Source organism: Ambystoma mexicanum, chromosome 11 (genome assembly GCF_040938575.1).
Source record: "Ambystoma mexicanum isolate Mex_15411 chromosome 11, UKY_AmexF1_1, whole genome shotgun sequence".
In the NCBI taxonomy this organism is placed as follows: domain Eukaryota; kingdom Metazoa; phylum Chordata; class Amphibia; order Caudata; family Ambystomatidae; genus Ambystoma; species Ambystoma mexicanum.
Window position 1 is genome coordinate 1,388,836,856 of NC_090934.1, and position 13,208 is coordinate 1,388,850,063.

At 44.3% G+C, this 13,208-nt stretch overlaps 1 protein-coding gene across 2 annotated transcripts in view; it reads left to right on the forward strand.

The window, feature by feature from the left end:
• Positions 1-13,208, forward strand: part of ADAMTSL3 (ADAMTS like 3) — a 1,638,295-nt gene that overhangs the window by 1,030,310 nt on the left and 594,777 nt on the right. For both annotated transcript variants that reach the window (XM_069625001.1, XM_069625002.1), the window contains exon 8: positions 4,633-4,707. In XM_069625001.1, the coding sequence (XP_069481102.1) occupies positions 4,633-4,707 (75 nt within the window). The remainder of the gene's footprint in view (positions 1-4,632; positions 4,708-13,208) is intronic.

A 13,208-nucleotide genomic window follows, 5' to 3' on the forward strand; every position in this document is an offset into this window, starting at 1 on the left:
GGGCGCTCTGCACTATAAAATGAGGAGCGGAAAATATAGAAGGTGTTGTATGGATTTCTTGAAACACCCCATTGAGCTGACTGTACCATCCCTTGGCCTAAAAGCTTCACAGCAGCTGTAGTAAGGCGAAGAGAATCATTCTGTCAGTGAAAGAAAGGGTGTTTGGGTGGGTAGGATATGATGGAATGTCCATTAACACTGCAATCTGAAACTCTAGTAGTCGTGCCCCGCAACTGTGTGGCAGCAATACCTGTGGGATGATCTCAACTAAAGGATGACATGAACCCCAAGGTAGGCTTTATCATAAATGGTTGATGCTAATATTGGTTTCTGAGTTCAACATAGGATCCATGCTCCTGCTCAGTGTTTCCATGAACTATGACTCGAGTGCCAGTGTGCAATTGCTCTCTCAGTGATCTGTTTATTAAGTGCTGCAGTGGACTTGGAGTTAAATCTCAAGTGATGCGTCCCCCAAGACATTTAAGCAGCATTGGACAATTTTCAAAAGTCCACAGTCTTAATCAGGGGCGTGGCTGAGGGGAGAGGGGATGCAGGTAGATCTTGTGGTTGTTGATGATTTAGAAGTGTGCGATTCTCCTCATTTGAGTGACCCATAAACCTCTGAGGTTTCTGGCTGGGGGTGAGGGGGATCGAAAAGGGATTGGGGGAAGATGGGGAAAGTAAATGTATGATGTCCCTTTGTACAGAGTTCAGATGAGGGAGCAGAGCCTGTGGCAGATTGATGTGAGGCTGCCCTTGAGGAATAAAGGAAGAGGTTTGAGAGTTGTCACTGAAGAAGTGGTTGAGAACCCAAAAAGGAAATTATGTCAATGAGCAACGCAATGTAAAGCGATAAGCATGGGCATGATTTTAGGGGGGACAAGGGTGCCTGCCCCCCAACCCAAAGTTTGTTGCACACCATTTAGTCCTACTAATTTGGCATGGGCCTCTTTCATTTAGATGTCATGTCCCCCATAACATTTTCAGCAAAGTATAATTTTACTCCACTGGCAAGAAGAGGAGAGAGTCAAGGTCCTCTTAGCCTTTGGAAGGGCTGAATCTGAGGAAGAGTAGCTGCTGGATCACCTAGTTTAGTCAACGCCGAATATACTTTCTGCAAACCTCACTTTCTGGACACAGATTCATCTGGGCATACTGGGTGCACCGGAGTAGAGTTATAAATTCATTATCCTAATGTCTGATCTGGGCTAAGGTACGACTCTGCTCCCATATTTCTTTCTGCCAATCCATTTGATGGCGATGCAAATGGAAAGGCATTCAACACAACAATCAGGAAGTTTCCTACCCATTTTAACTCTTGCCCTGCCAGCTTATTTACTTGCCTATTGTAGAGGAGGTCCCAAATACAGCCCGCACTCCAACCTCCATTTTGAAGGACCAGGAACGTTCACACCGAGATATGTAACATATGATGAGCAAATAAACCAGAAGAGAGCTGGAGCGGGGCTCTGTCCAGTACCTATCAGAAGAACAGCACCTATTGAAGTACCAGTACCAAGGAAACCATGGATAGTGAGGTATCCATTGAGAAAGGCATATCATCCAATAAAACGAAATGAAGATCGTCTGAGTACAGGAAGAAACCAAAAAGGTCTTAATAAAAGATGAATGGTGACATCACGAGATCCCGGACTGACCCACATATGTAAGAAATGACGACCAAGGAATGACGTAAAGAGACAAAACACCATGAGACAAGGATATCGTGAACCTAAAGTGAAAGGACGATGTCAAATGTAAGAATCTTAAGCAACGAGCAAAATGAATATATTCAACCAAGGTTACACATGTACATAAGTTTGGAACCGCAAGAAAGCTAAGAAATCGTGCAGCTTGCCATGCTTAGTAAAAAGATAGTGTGGCAAGCCCCACTATTCATAATCTACCTCAAAGAAGTGCGTTATATAAGTATACTTCCACTTTGCACAAGAAGTAGTATCAACCAAAAGGTTACTAAAAGGCCACACGAGAAGAGTTTCATGTTTGGTGAAATCGAGACTACAGCGGCAGAAACAAAACTCAGCAGAGGTACACTGTGCCTGGAGAATCAAGGTTGTATCTGTCAAGATGGACGAACAGTGGCCACAATTCATCGAAGCAAAGAACAGAATACACTGCTCTGGAGGGCCAAGATAAGAAGCCGGAGGGTGAAACGAAAGTCAAACACACAAATGATACAAAGAAGAGGCAAATTCACGGTGTCTGAACCACATGACCAGCCGAGCGAGCAGAAGTAAGCCTTTCACACCTACGCATGGAGCCTTATCTTACCCATCCTCCTTAAACTTTCTCAGACCAAGAGGCAGACACAAGGCCAAACTACAAGGCAGTAAATGACACATGGCCACTAAGGTGATGAATGGCTGTAAGATAAATTGAAGGAAAGCTGGGGTACAGGCTTACTCCCTGCACCTGGCCTCATTATTCTGCATTCTGCTAAGCGAAGTGGAAAAGTACGGGTGGGGTTGGAGCCAACCCAATCTCAAGGGACCAAGTAATCTAGGGTCCTATAGTTAGTAGAACCAATGACACATCGTACTTTTAGTGATGTCTACAGTAGCTAGGTTGAAGGTAGGGCTTAGATGCCCAACCTGACACTGTTTACCCAATCCCCTTACTCCGTTACCATATACAGATATAGTACCTATAGTAAAGTTACCTTTCCCAAACCAATAGAATTGTATGCCAACTTTTAAGCGTTACACGTCAATAATGATGGGTTTTCAGTATAAATGTTATGATTTATATTAAGTTTGTTGGAGTTGTGAAGTGAGAGGGAAGATCACGCATCCGCTGATATTCATGAGACTCCCCGTTTTTTGTACTTGTAATTAAACGGACTCCCTTTTCCAAACCGTCGAGTTGCCATTTGATTTGGTGTTGGACTATTGCATCTGCACCCCCATCCATCTCACGGGTGCTGCCATCTTGTCTTAAAGTGCTTCTGGGCAAACCTCGACTCTATGGGCCAGTTGTGGGTCCCGGAGGACACTATTTTATAACTGGCTTTTGTTTCAAACTTTTACTGTGTTATAGGTTTCAGTTTGCGTGAGTCTTAAAGATCCAGACAGAGCATTATGTATTGCCAGGTATCTGCTTCCAGAATGTTTGCAGCCTATGTTATGTTACGTTACGTTATTTGGCATGTATATAGCGCTCTGTATATCATTGGTATGACCTCAAAGCACTGGTAGGTTGAACGCCCTCAGGGACCGTGGTCCAGGTCAGTTGAGAGAGTAAGGTGACATAGGGCGGATGGGAGCACCAGTTATGTGTGCAGGTGAAGCCACTGCGCTTTGGTAGCTGCATCCTAGCATTAGGTGTGGTGGCACTTGAAATCAGTAGAATGTGTGCAGTCAGGGAGGTGGACACCAGGACTGGGATTTGGCTTATGTGTGCAGCTAGGCCGAATTCCAGGAGTATAGCTGCATTTTATCAGAGTGTTGAAGAGTTCATGAGGTAGTAGTGGTATGTGAGCAGCTAAGGCGAATTGATGGAGGGGTGTAACAGCATTCTAATTGTGTGCTGGTGTAGAGAAGAGAGTGAGCGTAGCAATAGGAGAGATGCGTGTATGGGAGGAAGGTTTGATCAAGCGGGCGCGTAGTTCCGGAATTAAGGTTTGCGCTTGCGATTACCGCATTCAGAGTGAACTTATTATTTATGTATTAGCCGTCTTTATTAGCCACTTGCATAGCTTTTTGAAAAAATAAATCTGCTTCCAGCACTTACCATCAATGATATATCTGTTTCCATGATATGATGTTTGAGCAGTCAAGCTTAGGAACTCATGGATTATGCACTTAGTGGTTGAAGTGTGATGGGCTATAGCACACTCATGCAACTCATCATACATTGCATGACCCCACTGTTTAACTGCGTGAACACTGTTATTGGTAAACAGGCTCAATCTGAGGTCGGTGGTTGTTATACATGTATGTGCAAAGCCATTATATCCGCTGCCAGGGCATTCACTGATACTAAAAATGTGGTTCAGCTCAGTGGGATACTGCCTGTATGTAGACATCCCTCACACGTGATGCCACCCTGCATGCAGGAACTCATAGCTATTTCATTGCTCGAGGCACCCCAAAAATATTTTGATGAGTTGTGCCTGTGTTCCTACACCCGTAAAAACAGTCATATCCAGCCAAAAAGATTGGCAAAAGAGAAGACGGACTGCAATGGCGTCAGCCATTGCAGCAATCGTCTATGCCATTGCAACTTTGATGGCTGTCATTGCAAATCTCTGCAGTGTGCATGCTCTGTGCACGTGCACAGCCGAGATATTGCTGGTTTTGGTGCATGCATGTGTAGAGAGGTCTGGTAAACAGGGAATGCACACATGCAGTCAGTGATTCCAGCTCTATCTCGCCCAAGCAGCCAGAAGGATCAGGACCACACTTATCCTCATGCCACTGCACAAGGCTCAAAATGGCAGCCTTGTTGGGTGCAGTAATGAAATGTAACTGACCTAAAAGATAAAGCGTCAAAGGTGCTACAGGTGAGAAACTGTTCTTGCTGATGTGTTCTGTAATAGATCAGTTTTGCTATTTGTAAATGACTGAATGGATATGCCGTCGCCAGGGCTAATAATCTTCCATTATCTTGTAGGAGAAGAGACTGTGATCGCAGTCCCCCATGGGAGCCGCAGTGTGAGGATCACAGTCAAGGGGCCGGCACACGTCTGTATGAACGAACACCTTTACAATATTGCTTATGCAAACAATGTGACACTATCCAATGCAATGGTTCATAAACTAAGGACATCCTGTCGTTTCTGTCTCTAGAAGATGGTCATTGTCTGAACTGTGAATGCAAATGTTCACGGGAAATGCTGTAAAGGGATGCACACATTATCAAAGAGCCCGCTGAGGCAAATGGGCACCGGTTTCTTGCCTGGGTGTATTGTTCGTAGGATGGTGCTAATTTAACCAATGTATCCTTGACTGTTCCCATATTGCTTATTTAGTTTGAGTCAAATGTGTAGGGATCCAATATCACCATTTTGTCTTCTGACTACTGCACAATGCTGAACTGGACTTGACTAGTATATGTCAGAGGTAGGTGTGCCAGACTTCAGGAAAGAGCATATCATGGAATATTGCAGAATGTCCCTAGGAAGATACCCAAGGAAAACCTTCCTCTGGAACCTACAGTGCAATGACTTGACAGCAATATAGGCTTGCTAAATATTTAATTTGAAACTAAACTCTCACTTGAAACATCACTGAGAAGGGGCCAAAGCCGTACACATGATCTAATTAGCAGCACAGTAGGCATGAGGCATGAGTGCCAATTTTGATTTTGCACTGTACAGTAAATTCCCCATAACATGTATGATTCATTTTATTCCTTAGCTTAGGGGGCCATGGCAAATACCTCTGTGAACTAGTGAAGCAAATGTTAAGCTGTCTTAGCAGGTGATCCATTGCAGAAGTTGGATCTCACCTAACATGATTTGGTCCGGCTGGTCTGTGAAGATCTACATCTCTACCTTTAGGAGGGCTGTGCACTAAGTTACCTTAGGACAATAGTGACTTTCAGGCTGTGACGTCTTTTATAGACAGCCTTCTATGGTAAGGTGCCGGTGTACCCTCTCCACAAACACAGCCCATCTTCTCCTGTCACAGAGCCAAACTCTGTTGGCCAGACTCAGCATTTGTTTGTTTGTTTATTATTTATAATGCGCATCATACCCGGGGGTAACAGGGCGCAGCAGTTATTTTTATTTTATTTATTTATTTATTTGTAATGCGCCGTTAACTCGCAAGTTTCGGGGCGCAGAAACATGAACACGAGGACTAACAGAAATGGGATGAGACAGTTCCTAGAAATCAAAGGTTTAGGGGGTCAGGAGTGGCGAGGTCAGTTAAAGAGATACGTTTTCACTAACTTACGAAAGCGTAAGTAGTTAGGTTCTTTCCTTATATGGACTGGCAGATTGTTCCAGATACCTGCTGTGATAACTGGGAAAGATTTTCCAAGTCCAGATTTACGTTTATGAGGCATTACTGCGATCCTACTTTGATCCGAGGATCTTAAGGCGCGGCTTGGGGCATAAGGACGTATTTTCGATTTTAGATAGCCTGGTGCCTTCCCGTGGATGCATCTGTGGGCTATTGTAAGAGCCTTGAAGTGAGTTCTGCTCTCAATTTTGAGCCAGTGTAATTCCTTCCTGGCTGTACTGATGTGGTCTGATTTGGATTTGCCTTTGATTATCCTGACTGCGTTATTTTGGATAATCTGGAATGTCTGTATGCTTTTTTTGTTGGTTCCTAGCATAAGTGCATTCCCGTAGTCCAACCGAGAGAGGACGGTTGCTCTAGCCACTGTGGCACAGTTGTTTTCTGTTAGATACGGTCTAATAGCTCTGAGGAGTCTCAAGTAATAGTTGCATGTTTTTTTTATGTATTGAGTCTGGGCTTCTGCTCCTAAGGATGCTTCCATCATCATGCCCAGGGTTTTTACTTTCTCAATTACTTTGATGTTGACGTCTTTGATCTTGAAGTTTGTGTATTCGTGTGGCAATGTGTTTCTGGCTTGGGTGGATCCGAAAACCATCAGCTCGGTTTTGCTGCCGTTCAAACACATCCAATTGGAATCCATCCAAAGTTCTATGATGTTATATATTCTGTTTAGATGGTCATTGTCAGTTTTATGGTCCCCGCTGAGTTCCAATACCAGCTGCGTATCATCTGCATAGTTGCTAAAGAATATATCTGCATGATCTAAAATGTAGCATCAGTATCTGATGTAGAGATTGAACAACAATGGGGACATGCGGGCTCCCTGGGGAACCCCGCAGAGGATCTCCCTTTCCATGGAGAGTTTGTCTCCCCAATGGACTCGAGATGTCCTGCCTTTTAAAAAAGACATTATCCATGTTTTTGCCTCTTGTGAGCAGTTGGCCGTTTTGCCCAGGGCTACTTCGAGTAGATTATGGTCCAGTAGATCAAAGGCGGCACTGAGGTCTAACAGGATGAGAAGTCCCGTTTTTCCCTTATCTAAGATGCTGAGCATCTTTATTTGTAAGTCCAGCATAGCTGATTCTGTGCTATGAGATGGTCTGAACCCAGATTGTTGTGGGTGGAGTGCGTTAGAGGCCTCGATGTGTGCCTGAAGTTGTGCGGTGGCTACTTTATCCATGATCTTAAGAAGGAAGTTACAGTTGGTTATTGGCCTAAGGTTGCTTGGGTCTCTAGGATCCAAGCCAGGTTTTTTTATTAGTGGGGTAACTGTGACTTTTTTTATGGCCTGGGGGACTAGTTGGTCCCTAAAGGAAGTGTTGACAATCTTAGCAAGTGTGGGGGCGAAGATGTCTGGGTTTTCTAAAATTATTTTGACGGGTAGGATGTTCTCTGCGCATGAGGTAGGTTTCATGGAGGCGAGAGTTAATTTCATGTCTTCTGTGGTGATATACGAGAAATGGAAGGGTTACAAGTATATGCCAAACTTAGTTACATCAGAGAAGGTATAGTATCTACATACAAGTCATTAATTACAAGAAGGTAAGTACAGATGGTAACTATTTACAGGTGTGGGATACAAGGGGGTATATACAAATGATACAAACATCTTACAGAAGCAGTATATACAATGTTTAAGGTGTTTATGAGTTAAACAAGTAGGCGGGAATAAGTACAAATGTAAGGCGGTGGGTAGGGCAGTTGTAGTTACCACAGGGTGGCAGCAGCAGGCAAGTCAAGAGAAGCAGGAAGGGTACACTCCATACGGGCTTAAGGTACCGTAACCATGAGTCCTAGCTGCTTGCTGAGTAGGAGTTATCATTACTGGTCATTAGATTTCAGCCAAGTAATGATGTTGCATCTGAAGTTTTGGTAAGGTTGGTCTATTCTCAGTGTGGGAGGCAGGGAGTTCCACAATTTGGCTGCTTTCACGGGGAAGCTGTTGCCTCCGATACTAGAGCGTTTGAAACTAGGTATGGAGAGACGATCTCTGTTAGCTGATCTTGGTGGTCTCAGGGAGGTCTGTTTATGGAATCTCTCGCCCAGGTATATAGGGGCAGCATTGTTGAGGGATTTGTGGGTGTGAGACAGGGTTTTTATAAGGATTTTGTCATTAGTTGGGAGCCAGTTGTTCTGTCGGCTGCTCTCGGAGATGTGATCTCTTCTGGAGATGCCTAATGCCGCTCTAAGGGCATTGTTTTGTAATGTTTGGATTCTTCTGATAGTAGCTTTAGTCGACCCTAAATAGAGGGCATTGCAAAAGTCCAGGCGGGACAGGATGAGGGCTCTGGCCAAGATGGTGCAGCTACTGTCAGAGAGAAATGGCTTGCCGGTGCGAATAAGTTTGCACGTGTAAGCCATGGAGGACGCTAAAGAATTGACCTGTTTGGCAAATGAAAGGTTTGAATCGAGATAAAAGCCTAGTGTTTTTACCTTGTATTCTACTTTAATGCTATTACTGTCAATTGTGAATGAGGAATAGCCAGATCCTAGTTTATTTTAGGTTAGAGGGGTGCCCAGGATGACGAGATCGGTTTTATCATCATTAAGAATAGACCATGTGTGGCTATCCATGCCTGGATGATGATGTACACTCTATTCAACAAGGCCAAATACTTTTCATAATCCCCTGAAAGCGGAAGGAGGATCTGGGTATCATCTGCATAGTTAGTGTAGGTGATACCGAGATGATCCAGATCATAGAAAAGGGGCTTAGTAAACATGTTGTACAGTGTGGGCGAGACGCAAGATCTCTGAGGCACACCACAGGTGATGGGTATGGGGTCGGCAGCTGCTAAAGGCGAAAAGACCCTAATTGGCCTACCATTTAAGAAGGATCTAATCCAGGTGACAGCACTGTCAGAGAAATGTGCTACTGTGTCAAGGTGGTTGCATAGAATAGTGTGGTCAACCAAGTCGAATGCAGCTGAGAGATCTAGTAGGAGGAGTAGGGCTGATTTGCCATTATCTCTAAGCTCATAAACTTGGTTCTTAAGATCGACGAGGGCTGTCTCCGTTCCATGTTGAGGACGGAAGCCTGATTGTCTGGCTCCTAGTAGGTGGTGTAGTTCCAGATGCTTTTGGATTTGTATATAAGCTGCCTTGTCCAGAATTTTAAGAAGGAAGGGCACTGTAGTGATTGGCCTATAATTGGTAGGTGTGGATGGGTCAAGAGTAGGTTTTTTTAGAAGTGGCAGTACCCATAATTGTTTAAGTTTGGTAGGGATGATACCAGTAGAGAAGGAAGCGTTGATAAGCTTTGTTATGAAAGGTGATAGGTCACGGGCCGCATCCTTAATGAGCTGCGCCGGGCAGCAATCACCCTGACAGTTAGATGGTTTAAGGGACAGAATAATTCTTTCCACTTCAAGAATAGAAACTTTAGTGAAGTTGAATCGGGTAGATTCATCGCCATTGGTATTCCCAGTTGTTTTGGATGGAGGAGGGTCATTTAGAGAAGCTCTTTTACTGGAAATTTTGTTTTGTAGGGTGGAAATATTATAGGCTAGAGCGTGTTGGAAATCTGAGCACCATTTCTTATCTTTAGTACATGTGTCAGGTAGTGCTATAGGGGTCTCTATTTCTTTAGGAATGGTGAAAAGTTCCTTCATATTGGACTTGGCTTGGGATATGCGCATGTCGAAGGATAAATGTTTAGCTAGACATATTTCTTTTTTATAGAGGGAACACAGTTTGGTGAGTTTACATTTGTTAGCTTCTGAGGGTAGTTTTTCCAGGCAGCCTCACAGTTTATTTTTTTGTTGTCTTAGGTTTTTAGGAAGGGTGTAAACCATTTATTCAAGTGAATTTTTGGCTTGCTTGGTCTAAGTTTGTGGGGGAGATCTGGTCCAAAGAGGAGGTCATGATTTTGTTGTATTCCTCGACCAGACTCTCGGGATTGTTATTGTCTGGGAGCAGGTTAAGGGTGGGAAGGAAGGCTGGGATAAGCCTATCCACAGTAATACTCTTTTTGTTTCTAGTTAGTGTAGATGGAGCCCTAAGGGCGGTTGGGGGTGGGGGTCTGTTAGTAGAAAGCATGAATGACACAAGGTGATGGTCGGTCCAGGCTAGTGGTGCAATAGAGAGCATATTGGCCTGACAGTTATGATCTGCCACCCAGTCAAGTATTCTACCTTTGTTGTGAGTGGGAGTTTCACTTCTTTGAGTGAATCCAATTCTGAGAGGATGTTAGCTGTAGTTAGGGCAAGCTGGTCTGAAGGGTCATTAAAGCTCATATTAAGGTCTCCAAGTAGAAGTACTTGCGTTGAGCTTTTAAGATTACTAGACAGGATAGTGTTAATATTGTCCTCAAATGTTCCGGGAGGGCCCGGGGGGCGATATATCAGGTGGATATTAAGGGTTTGGGCATTGGTGAGTGGTACTTTAACTGATAGAAGTTCACATGAGTAGATGTCGATCGGGGTGGCTAATCTCGTAGCAAGGCTACATTTGTAAATGATAGCGATGCCTCCTCCTCTAGATTTTAGTATGTCTTGTCTCAAAATAGAATAGCCGTCACGGGCTGCTAGCATAAGCATAGGACCTGCAGCAGGGTGTAGCCATGTCTCAGTGATAGCGAGGAAGTTGGGAGGCTTGTGAAGGTTTGGGTTTGCCATACTTGGCTGTGCTGTTTATTGATCTAGGGATACAGTTGTGAGCTAGATTCGTGCTTGTAGTCGTTTGGCTGGGCAGAGTTTTAGGAATCCTTTTTCCTATAGTGGTAGGGAGAGAGCGGAGGTTCGTATATTGTAGCTAACCTTGCTCTAAGGTGTATATTCCTAGCCGTAGTTGGGCAGGGATTGCTTGCTATGGGACTTTTGGAGTCTTTCATATCTATGAATAGTTTAGTAGTAGTGTTGTTCGGAATAATGGAGGACGTCAAGGTAGGTGGTTGGACTAACATGACGTAGAGCGTAATACTGTAATTAAGAACTGTGATGTAGGCAGTATGACTGGTAGCTGTAGGGAGCATACTCGTATATGGTGGAGATAAACTTTCTATGGAATATGTAACAGAAGTAGGTGGCGGCAAGTCTGTAGTGTGGGTTAGGGCATCAATATGGTGCATTTGCAAGTTAGAATGGGGCCACAGTGTGAGAGCTCAGACCGACAATTAATTTTAAATCAATAATCAGTATATGGCTCTAGCCAAGTTCGGTGAGGTAAGTTAGGGCCTTAGCAAGGAGAGCAATCAATATATGGCACTAACTGCGCTTGTAGCTCAAGTTATTTGTAATGTTATGTCATTTTATTGTGAATTTGACTGTGCCCCACTGCTATTTGAATAGTTTCCAGGTGTCCTGGTATACCTGAAAGAGAGGGGAATGTGTTAGGTCAGCGGGAAGAGGGGGAAAATGAAAGATAGCGTTGCTGTTGTGTAGGTGCGTGTAGATAGGAAGTACCTTGAGCTCTCGGTGAGCTTCTGTTTCTAGGAGGTCTGTTTTGAGGACATTGAAGAAACTGTGAACATATAGGAGACTTGTGTGCCCACAGCGCTGGAGCGGTGGGATGTAAGTTCTTGTAGAGGTTTGGAGTCCTGTTGTTTGGCATCTGTGGGGAAGGATTTTAAATTTGCTATGCAGAGGTGACTTTGTTGGTCTACAGATAGTGTGTTTGCGCATGGAAGATGAGCGTATTAGGGTTGTGAGGTTAGAGGGCAATTAAGAGCATCCCTCCAACGTGTCAGGGTCAATAGCATAGCCAGGAACACATTAAAATTGTACACCATGGAGGAATGGCACAGTCGAGGGTGATACAATGACAGCGGGATATCAGTGAGTGAAATCACCATGGGCCACAAGGAATCGTCATCATTACCGTAGGCAACATATTCAAATGTTGGCAGCAAGGGGCAAAGTTAAGTTGCCCACAATTTCCAACAAGTTTTAGCTATCTCAAAAATATATACTGCCCACATTTACCACACTAACCATTTCTGTAAAGCTGTATATCCTCCCCAGGACAATTCTGTAGGACAATTGTTAAAGGATGAGCATGATGGCATCCCACTCCAGGAGGCCTAGTGTGGCACCTGGATGGCAGCGGATTGCTGCACATACCAGCAGTTAAATTGTTGCATACCAATTTTTCTGACCATTTGATCTAATCACAAAACTCATACACCTGCATACACTAGCACTTATTCAGAATAAGGGCCTTTGAATGCCTGAGATGAGCCTCCCCCTCCATCGGACCAGTTTCAGTGTGAACATGATGTGAGCGTGTCTGCGTGTGTGCACATGTGTATGACAAATTCCCTCCGAAGTGGACTGGTAGTGAGTAGAGCAGTGGTATTCAAACTTTTTCATACCAAGCCCCCCAGCCCCTGAGTAAAAATATATTTTCTGCACCCCCCCGCCCCCAATCTCAGGAGTGGCCCCGATAGGAGGCCCACATGATGTCCAGGGGAGCCCCAGGCTCTTTAGAATATATCCAGATTGTCTACGGCTCATATTTTCTATTAAAAGCAGTCAATTAAATCCTGTTTTAAGACCGCTGGAGTAGAGTCACATATATCCATGCATGTTCCATGAGTAAACTCGTCCTTAATTTGGCTTCATGCTTAGACATTGCTGCTTCAGCCTCTCACCAACAGCTACACACGCTAAGCATTCATTACATGAGCGACACGTACTCTGCAGGACCACTGAATCCAACCGCATTATGGCGGACATTTTGAATCTTCGGCTTGCTCGAGGCCGGGGGTTCTGCAGGTAGCCAGACTGCTAGTAATTCCCTTGTTTTGGGTGTATCAGTCGATGGGGATTGTAAAATGTCAGGTTAATAGGGCCGACTAAAGGACCCACGTGTTTCTCTGTTATACTTTGACATCCAGAACAATATTATGCAGAGGACAGTCTCTGGCATGTTGGGGTCCAGCAGCGAGGTGTGGCTGTGGTGTCGAGTCTCCCAGAGAACAGGGATTGAGGTCTGTATTACCCTTAATAATTTAGGGTAACTCCCCAAGTACTCCAACATTTGCCAGAAGTGTTAGAGTCCCTATATTTAGAAGGAGCATAGACAAATAACTTGTTCTACAGGATGGTGGCCACTCAGGTGGGTCTAGTAGCCCAGTTGCCTTCCTCACAATGAAGCAATGACGACCTATCATATTAGCACATTTAGTGAAGGATAGTGGTTAGTCAGCCAACAGCCTTTTCTGGGTTGCTAGAATTAATGTGTAGCTTTTTCTAGGCTTAAGTGGGATTTGTGCATGGAAAT